Here is a 10,660-nt window from a genome sequence, read left to right on the forward strand (position 1 = left end):
CATAGAGTTGATCAGGCTGTTGATTGTGGCCTGTGGAATGTTGTCCTACTCCTCTTCAATGGCTGTCTGAAATTGCTAGATACTGGCAGGAACTGGAACATGCTGCATCCCAAACATGATCAATGGGTGACAAGTCTAATGAGTATGCAGGCGAATAGAAGAACTGGGACATTTTCAGCTTCCAGGAATTGTGTACAGATCCTTGCGACATGGGGCCATGCATTATCATGCTGAAACATGAGGTAATGGTGGCTGATGAATGACACGACGATTGGCCTCAGGACCTCGTCACGGTATCGCTGTGCATTCAAATTGCCAACAATAAAATGCAATTGTGTTCTTTGTCTATAGTTTATGCCTGCCAATACCATAACCCCACAACCACCATGGGGCACTCTGTTCATACCGTTGACATCAGCAAACCCTTCGCCCACACGACACCATACACGTGGTCTGTGGTTGTGAGGCCGGTTGGACCTACTGCCAAATGCTCTAAAACGACGTTGGAGGCGTCTTATGGTAGATGCAGCACTCCATCACTCTCCTTCTTGGTCAAGTAGCCCTTACACACTCTGGAGGTGTGTTGGGTCATTGTCCTGTTGAAGAACAAATGATAGTCCCACTAAGAACAAACCAGGTGGGATGAAGTGTCGCTGCAGAATGCTGTGGTAGCCATGCTGGTTAAGTGTGCCTTGATAAATGACAGACAGTGTCACCACCAAAGCACCCCACACCATCACACCTCCACCTCCATGCTTCATGGTGGGAACCACACATGCAGAGATCATCCGCTCACCTACTCTGCTTGGGCTCATCAGACCAAAGGACAGATTTCTACTGGTCTAATGTCCATTGCACGTGTTTCTTGGCCCAAGCAAGTCTCCTCTTATTGGTGTCCTTTAGTAGTGGTTTCTTTGCAGCAATTCGACCATGAAGGCCTGATTCACACAATCTCCTCTGAACAGTTGATGTCGAGATGCGTCTGTTACTTAAACTCTGTGAAGCATTTATTGGGGCTGCAATCTGAGGTGCTGTTAACTCTAATGAACTTGTCCTCTGCAGCAGAGGTAACTCTGGGTCTTCCATTCCTTTGGCGGTCCTCATGAGAGCCAGTTTCATCATAGCGCTTGATGTTTTTGTGACTGCACTTGAAGAAACTTTCAAACTGCTTGAAATGTTCCAGATTGACTGACCTTCATGTCTTAAGGCAATGCTTGACTGTCATTTCTGGTTGCTTATTTGAGCTGTTCTTGCCATAATATGGACTTGGTCTTTTACCAAATAGGGCTATCTTCTGTACCTTGTCACAATACAACTGATTTGCTCAAATGAAGGAAATCAATTCCACAAATGTACTTTTAACAAGGCATACCTGTTAATTGAAATGCATTCCAGGTGACTACCTCATGATGCTGGTTCAGAGAATGCCAAGAGTGTGCAAAGCTGCCATCAAGGCAAAGGGTGGCTACTTTGAAGAATCTCACATTTTAAATATGTTTTACATTTACATTTACGTTTAACACTTTGTTGGTTACTACATGATTCCATATGTGTTACTTCATAGTTTTGATGTCTTCACTGTTATTTTTACAATTTAGAAAATAGTCCAAATGCAGAAAAACCCTAGAATGAGTAGGTGTGTCCAAACTTTTGACTGGTACTGTATATTTATTTATTTTTACAAATAGATACTTGGAGAGTCAAAGTATCGATATAATGTTGTCCAACTGCACCGATTTCTTCCCCCGTCACTACTGTGTATCTGTGTGCGTTACAATGTACTAGAGTGTGTTATTGGATATTGGTTTCTTGAAACAGTGTGTGGTGTGTCTGTTTTTATTCAACCTTTATTTAACTAGGCATGTCAGTTAAGAACAAATTGTTATTTTCAATGACGGCCTAGGAACAGTGGGTTAACTGCCTGTTCAGGGGCAGAACGACAGATTTTTACCTTGTTAGCTCGGGGATTCGATCTTGCAACCTTTTAGTTACTAGTCCAACGCGCTAACCACTAGGCTTCCTGCTGCCGTGTGGTGTGTGTGGGTGCGTGTGCGCGTGTGTGTGTGCGTGTGCGTGCGTGTATGCGTGTGTTGCGTTACCTAGTGCTAGTCAGCTGTACCTGCTGCCGTGTGGTGTGTGTGTGTGAGTGCGTTGCGTTACCTAGTGCTAGTCAGCTGTACCTGCTGCCGTGTGGTGTGTGTGTGTGTGTGTGTGTGAGTGAGTGCGTTGCGTTACCTAGTGCTAGTCAGCTGTACCTGCTGCCGTGTGGTGTGTGTGTGTGTGTTGCGTTACCTAGTGCGAGTCAGCTGTACCTGCTGCCATGTGGTGTGTGTGTGTGTGTGAGTGTGTTGCGTTACCTAGTGCTAGTCAGCTGTACCTGCTGCCGTGTGGTGTGTGTGTGTGTGTTGCGTTACCTAGTGCTAGTCAGCTGTACCTGCTGCCGTGTGGTGTGTGTGTGTTGCGTTACCTAGTGCGAGTCAGCTGTACCTGCTGCCATGTGGTGTGTGTGTGTGTGTTGGTTGCGTTACCTAGTGCTAGTCAGCTGTACATGCTGCCGTGTGGTGTGTGTGTGTGAGTGTGTTGCGTTACCTAGTGCTAGTCAGCTGTACATGCTGCCGTGTGGTGTGTGTGTGTGAGTGCGTTGCGTTACCTAGTGCTAGTCAGCTGTACATGCTGCCGTGTGGTGTGTGTGTGTGAGTGTGTTGCGTTACCTAGTGCTAGTCAGCTGTACATGCTGCCGTGTGGTGTGTGTGTGTGTGTGAGTGTGTTGCGTTACCTAGTGCTAGTCAGCTGTACATGCTGCCGTGTGGTGTGTGTGTGTGAGTGTGTTGCGTTACCTAGTGCTAGTCAGCTGTACCTGCTGCCGTGTGGTGTGTGTGTGTGTGTGAGTGTGTTGTGTTACCTAGTGCTAGTCAGCTGTACCTGCTGCCGTGTGGTGTGTGTGTGTGTGTGTGTGTGAGTGTGTTGCGTTACCTAGTGCTAGTCAGTTGTACCTGCTGCCGTGTGGTGTGTGTGTGTGAGTGTGTTGCGTTACCTAGTGCTAGTCAGCTGTACCTGCTGCCGTGTGGTGTGTGTGTGTGAGTGTGTTGCGTTACCTAGTGCTAGTCAGCTGTACCTGATGCCGTGTGGTGTGTGTGTATGCGTGTGTTGCGTTACCTAGTGCTAGTCAGCTGTACCTGATGCCGTGTGGTGTGTGTGTATGAGTGTGCTGCGTTACCTAGTGCGAGTCAGCTGTACCTGCTGCCATGTGGTGTGTGTGTGTGTGTGTGTGTGTGTGTGTGTGTGTGTGTGTGTGTGTGTGTGTGTGTGTGTGTGTGTGTGTGTGTGTGTGTGTGTGTGTGTGTGTGTGTGTGTGTGTGTTGCGTTACCTAGTGCTAGTCAGCTGTACCTGCACCGAAACGCAGGTATTTTTTATCCTATAGCTTGTTCTCCGTCTTCTTTTTAAATAGTGAGCCAACATTTTTTCAGCACTTTTATTTCCATGTCTGATCAAAACTAATTTTCTCATGAGAAATATGTTTAGAACATCAAATTACAGTCAAATCGCAGTATCGAATCGCAATACATATAGAATCGTGAGAATCACAATACATATAGAATCATGAGAATCACAATACATATAGAATCATGAGAATCACAATACATATAGAATCGTGAGAATCACAATACATATAGAATCATGAGGATCACAATACATATAGAATCATGAGAATCACAATACATATAGAATCATGAGAATCACAATACATATAGAATCATGAGAATCACAATACATATAGAATCATGAGAATCACAATACATATAGAATCATGAGAATCACAATACATATAGAATCATGAGAATCACAATACATATAGAATCGTGAGAATCACAATACATATAGAATCATGAGAATCACAATACATATAGAATCGTGAGAATCACAATACATATAGAATCATGAGAATCACAATACATATAGAATCATGAGAGTCACAATACATATAGAATCACAATACATATAGAATCATGAGAATCACAATACATATAGAATCATGAGAATCACAATACATATAGAATCGTGAGAATCACAATACATATAGAATCACAATACATATAGAATCGTGAGAATCACAATACATATAGAATCATGAGAATCACAATACATATAGAATCATGAGAATCACAATACATATAGAATCATGAGAATCACAATACATATAGAATCATGAGAATCACAATACATATAGAATCATGAGAATCACAATAGATATAGAATCATGAGAATCACAATACATATAGAATCGTGAGAATCACAATACATATAGAATCATGAGAATCACAATACATATAGAATCATGAGGATCACAATACATATAGAATCATGAGAATCACAATACATATAGCAGAGAGCAGCTAAGGAGAGAACGGCCAATAAATCATTTACATTCTGCAGATTGAATGTAGATCCCTGATTCCACACAGCAAAGAAAACACTGGGGTTTAACGATACTGGGCTGTCTCTCTGTCTCTCTGTCTCTCTATCTCTCTGTCTCTCTATCTCTCTGTCTCTCTTTCTCTCTGTCTCTGTCTCTCTGTCTCTCGTTCTCTCTGTCTCTGTCTCTCTATCTCTCTCTCTCTGTCTCTCTGTCTCTCTGTCTCTCTGTCTCTCTGTCTCTCGTTCTCTCTGTCTCTGTCTCTCTATCTCTCTGTCTCTCTGTCTCTCTATCTCTCTGTCTCTCATTCTCTCTGTCTCTCATTCTCTCTATCTCTCTGTCTCTCTGTCTCTCTATCTCTCTGTCTCTCTTTCTCTCGTTCTCTCTGTCTCTCTGTCTCTCTGTCTCTCTATCTCTCTGTCTCTCGTTCTCTCTGTCTCTCTGTCTCTCTATCTCTCATTTTTCTTTATCCATTTGCCCTTGCTTTTTCTGGGCTTTCTCCCTCTCTCATTTGTGATGGTAGGATTTCCATCCCAGTGTTATGTGATGTGATGTGATGTACAGAGTAACAGTCAAAATCCATAAATACCACGGAACATCCTGGGCTTTAGTACATAGATACATAAATAAATACAACCAAGTATGAAAAGAAGCACACACACAAAGGGTGAACTGACCTCCATACCTCCCTCAGTGCCTCATCCCTTGGGGAGTTAGTGTATGAGCTAGTATATTACACAGGATAGGGCAAGGGGAGGGGTTATAGGTTAGAGGTCAAGGGGTCATGACAGTTGATCTGGGACAGAGCAGAGCATCTCAGGTAATAGGAGAGACAGTTATGAGAGTGACAGAATGTGCTATACAATTCAAAACTGTTTACTGAATTTCCAGGGTGAGACAAAATAAAGTCACCCTCTTTCACTGCTGCATGAGAATATGTGTGAACAACCATTCTGCCGGCTTTCAGTTTGTTTCACATAGTTACTTTGACATAAACCCTTATCTTATGGATAACATGAGTCAAATGGGTACAGTAAACAAGGTGCCACTGGGACCTTTGTGTTGTCTTACTGGTAGTGACCACGTATGTCCCCATAGGAAAACCCTTTGAATAACCCTTTTTGGTTCCAGGTAGAACCCTTTACACAGAGGGCTCTACATGGAACCCAAAAAGAGTTCTACCTGAAACCAAAAAGGGTTTTTCTTTATGGAACAAAAAAGGGAACCCATAGCCGGAGAACCGTTTTGGAACCCTTTTTTCTAAGAGTGTACAGTAAATCTATAAAATCAAAGTTCAAGAAGTTTGAGATTTGTGTGTGTGTGTGTGTGTGTGTGTGTGTGTGTGTGTGTGTGTGTGTGTGTGTGTGTGTGTGTGTGTGTGTGTGTGTGTGTGTGTGTGTGTGTGTGTATGTGTGTGTGTGTGTGCGTGTGCGTGTGTGTGGGGGGCGGAGGGGGAAGGGGGCATGAGAGGTAAGGGAGTAACTAAGGAAACAGGAGAAGGAGTGAGATTTAAAGGGATAGGGTGATAGATGAGGGGAGAGATAGAGGAGGAGAGAGATAGAGGAGGGAGTTAGAGGGAGAGAGAGAGGAAGATAGGAAATATAGGAGAAGGTAGATAGAGGAGGAGGGAGAGGAGGCAGAGAGAAAGGGTGAGAGAGTGAGAGAGAGCGAGGGGTAGAGGGAGAGAAGGTGATGATAGAGGAATGGAGGGGAGAGAGAAAAGCAGGAGAGAGAGATGTAGGAAGAGAGGGAGATGTGGAGAAGAAGAGAGAAAGGGTGATAGAGGAAGAAGATGAGACACTGCTAAACTATTACCCTGAACACACTTAGATCAACATCCAGCATTTTCAAACAAAACCAGAGAGGACAAAACCATCTGAACTAGGTAGGGGTGTGCAGAAGAGACAATGTCCACAATCCAACACATTCAATACATATTCAAAATCCCTTTTTCAAAACGGTACAGAGGCAAGCTCCCACACATGCTCATAGAGTAACATGTATTGAACATATTTCACACACATCTGTGTTCAATCTCCATTCAAACAATTGAACAGATACGATTCAAAAGCCTTAAAACAATCTCATCCATTTGCCAGAGCAGCAGGCCAATTAGAGTGTATCATTTCTGACCCATCACTACAGATCAATGCTATCATTATTCTACTTTCCTCTCGTCCTGACAGCCTCACAGCTTCCAACAGGAGAACAGACACTGCCCAAATCACTCCCTGTTTCTCCCAAAATGGTGCTATGCTAACACTAAGACTGAAGGATGGGGTTAAAAACAAAACAAAAGATAACTGTTGTAAGGTGCATTGTGTCTGTAAAAATGTAGAAACTGGAAGAAGAAGCGTAAGTGTTGTTGTCCAATAGTTTACTCCAATTAGCAGAGGGGTGGGTAGGGTTAGGCTGTTTCTGCTCTGCTCTGGGTTAGGGTTAGGGTTAGGGTTAGGGTTAGGGGTAGGCTGTTTCTGCTCTGCTCTGGGTTAGGGTTAGGGTTAGGGTTGGGGTTAGGGTTAGGGTTGGGCTGTTTCTGCTCTGCTCTGGGTTAGGGTTAGGGTTAGGGTTGGGGTTAGGGTTAGGGTTAGGCTGTGTCTGCTCTGCTCTGGGTTAGGGTTAGGGTTAGGGTTAGGGTTAGGGTTAGGGTTAGGGTTAGGGTTAGGGTTAGGCTGTGTCTGCTCTGCTCTGGGTTAGGAGAAAATAATAAAGAAAATTATATTTTTTTAAATAAAAAATAACACTAAGACTGGCAGAATAGTAGCAGACACTGTAGGTCCAGTGTGCCACACACAGATGGGCACAGTGGGCACACACATACATATGGGCACAGTGGGCACACACATACATACATGCAGTCAGGGGCAGTTGTGTCTGGCCTGACACACACATGCACGCACACACACACACAAAGAGAAAACACAAGCAGGCACACACACAAACAGTCAGGGGGAAACATGGACACACAGACAACACACACACACACACACAAACACACACACGCAGGTAGTCAGGCACACACACACTCCAGCACACCACAGGCATGATCCATCAGTGAAAACCTAGAGATATGTGCGCTGATAAGGACAAGGCCCAGTTCACTCCATTCTCTCAGTCCAAGCGGAAGTGGTGGCAGTATACACTCTCTCCCTCCCTCCTTGCCTTCCCCTTCACTGTTTTTCCTGAGCTGAGACTGAACATGCTGACATCAGCAACCAGCAGCTCTGCACTACAAACATCTCTCTCTCTCTCTCTCTCTCTCTCTCTCTCTCTCTCTCTCTCTCTCTCTCTCTCTCTCTCTCTCTCTCTCTCTCTCTCTCTCTCTCTCTCTCTCTCTCTCTCTCTCTCTCTCTCTCTCTCTCTCTCTCTCTCTCTCTCTCTCTCTCTCTCTCTCTCTCTCTCTCTCTCTCTCTCTCTCTCTCTCTCTCTCTCTCAAAAAAGTGGCCATTGGTGACTGCAATTGATGAAAGCCCTTAATAACAACATTATTGTTCATAATGACAAAAATCATATCAATGACGCCCAAATACAAACATTCAGTGGATCCTAAACCTATCATGTCTACAGGTTTCTGTTGAATCACCACACACTACAGCACCAGGAAGGCCTTTGAGTATTGTTGTCTAGTAGGCTATGTTGTCATCATTACATGCTCACACTAGCCTGATGCCCCACCTAATTGGCTAATGGTAGAGCCACATAGATAGGTCCCATCATTAGATCATCTTCCCATTATAATAACATTGCAAGTACAGTGGGCCTACCTGATATTCGGGGTTTAGCACTGATGTTATGATACACAGTGATGAGAAACATGTAAAGGATATGGCCATTCTGTAATCTTTTGGCGTATTTTCTCACAAAGTTATCCTCGCTGAAGATGAACAGCGAGCGGTTGACGGTGAAGCAGTTCTGACGCACCGGGATGGGGTTGTACAGGGCCATGGTCCGGGCTCTCTGCGCCATGGACTGCTTGTAGACCCGCTGTCCCCCGGGGCCTCCAGGCGGGCCGCCCTGCCGGCTGCCGCCGCGGCCAGGGCCTCCAGGTCCATGCCCTGGTCCATGGCCGTGGCCGCCGCCATACCTGGACGGCATCTCGTTTTCAAACCGCGCCATTCTCTGGACACCAACTCTTTAGAAAGCAGCTGTAGCTGAGAAGGAGGCGAATGCTCAGCACGACCACACAACATTACATCCCATCTGCCTGCGGACTGCTCAGACACTCAACTGTTTTATTCTGCTTCTTCCACCTGCATAGGGGGAGAGTTGCCGGGCGGTAAGCCTATATGGTGCAGCCTTTACAAGATGAAGATGCCATCTAGGCTTTGGTCTCTCTCTGTGGTTAGTACTAATGGTCAAGTGCAGGTGTAAAAAAAAAATGCAACTTGGGGTGGGGGTGGGGGTGGGGGTGGGGTGGATAGCTTGGCTTGTTGCACGACTATCAGTGCAGTAGGATTCACAATTCTTCTTCAGGTCGTTTTTAGATGTCCAAAAAAGAAGAGTAAGGCTCTGTTGAGATATTGGGGATATCAGATTGGGGACATTCCAAGATGAGTTAGTATAAATGTTTCATGTTCTCCATGGCTGCTCCATCGTTGTCATCATGACCACAGCACAATATTAAAATCAATCAGATTATCAAAATAAGAAAATAAATCCACCAAGTGTTTCCCCTCAACCGGGCATGTTGGTCGTGATTGCCATGGTCCGTTTCAGACACCAAAACATGTTGGAAAAAATAGCTAAAATCTATAATTATTTATTTATTTTGTAACATCCGCAATGTTTGGTACACTGGCTAATTTGTCTCCCGCCACCTCACACTCGCTTTACACGCGCGCAAAGATGAACTGGCATCCTTATACACGAAAAGAATAAATGTGACATTTGTTGATTGTTCTTATTTGCATTCAATAATCATCTTTAATTGAAATCCGTCGTGGTTTGTAATGTAATGTAGGGTACTATTAGAGCTGAATCAACAATGCAATGATGTCCCTCTCGACACAATGATCATATTCTCTCCATCACCTGCACAGCCGTCCATTCATACGTGGTCTCATCCGAGGAGGGGACATTTGGACGCGGGCAACATCACCATAGCAGAGTGGGGAGCATCCGCCACCGCTCGGGTGTCTCGCCACCAGTCATCGTGATCTCCACAAGCGGGTCGAGCGCAGTGCAGAAGCCGTGAAAGTCGAACACCAACCCCTCCCCGCAGAGTGCCTCTGCCCGCTGGAAAAAACAGTGTCCTGCTCGTCCTCTTTCTCCCCTTCCTGAACAAGTGCGCTCCACGGCCTCCTCGGCTATCCGTCCAGAGGCACTTAGGGGAGGGAAAGATGGAAGAATGGATGGATGGAAATGGAGGAAATAGCCCCCCCTTTTATTTAGAAATAGTAGAAATGACTAGAAATGTTTTTTTTAAGAGATCAGAACACGAAATTGTCTCCGTCCAGATCCGCCAGTATTTTGGACTATAGTCTACTAAGCGACTAGAGCCGATCAATTCAGCGCTGAATGCCTGAGAAAAGCTCTGTCCCGAAACCTGTGCGTGTGTGTTGCCGCCAGGCGCTGCAGCACATGACGCACACAGCCCCCACTCACAGACTCACTCCTCGCTCCCCTTCGTTCAAGTTCCAGACCCGTGCACGGTGAGGTGAGCCCTGATTTCTTTAGGAACTATAGCCATATGCCCAGCCCTGGATTCACGATGCCTGTCCCTGTCGTACACACATTCTAGCACACATCAATGGAAAAATAATGCGTAAAATACCTCTGTGGTGAAAGAGATCCGCGGAGGGACATGGTTGCTTGGTGATTGTGAGAGTGTGGGGGGGTCGAGATGGATGGATGATTATGTTTGTTTTTATTGCTATTTCATGAACGACCTGGTAACTGTGTCAAGGTCAGCCTTGTGTGTGAGCTATGTGTGTTTTGGTGAGGGAGGAAGAGGTTGGTGGGGGGGTACATCTCTCCTGGCGTGTGTAGCTCGCGCGAGGGGATACAGCTGCACCCCCTGGCGTGAGACAGCGAGCGTGTGTGCGTACACGTGCGCGCGTCTCGGGGGAGATGTGTGGCATCCTGTGTGTGTGTTTGTGCGTGTGTGCGTGCGTGTGTGCGAGAGAGAGAGAGAGAGAGAGAGAGAGAGAGAGAGAGAGAGAGAGAGCCCGCGTTAGGGAACGTGCAGAGAGAAACGTCGACAGGCTATTCTTAGCTGCAGACATTTGGAAATTAATGGAAAGTTC

At 45.5% G+C, this 10,660-nt stretch overlaps 1 protein-coding gene across 1 annotated transcript in view; it reads right to left on the reverse strand.

The window, feature by feature from the left end:
* Positions 1-10,169, reverse strand: part of LOC118374962 (voltage-dependent P/Q-type calcium channel subunit alpha-1A-like) — a 190,746-nt gene extending 180,577 nt beyond the window's left edge. Inside the window, 2 exon segments of the mRNA XM_052519364.1 lie at positions 8,243-8,261; positions 8,264-10,169. Of these exon segments, the coding sequence (XP_052375324.1) occupies positions 8,243-8,261; positions 8,264-8,531 (287 nt within the window). The 5' untranslated portion in view covers positions 8,532-10,169.
* Between the last annotated feature and the right edge of the window lie 491 nt (positions 10,170-10,660).

The sequence above is a fragment of the Oncorhynchus keta genome, chromosome 5 (assembly GCF_023373465.1).
Source record: "Oncorhynchus keta strain PuntledgeMale-10-30-2019 chromosome 5, Oket_V2, whole genome shotgun sequence".
NCBI lineage: Eukaryota > Metazoa > Chordata > Actinopteri > Salmoniformes > Salmonidae > Oncorhynchus > Oncorhynchus keta.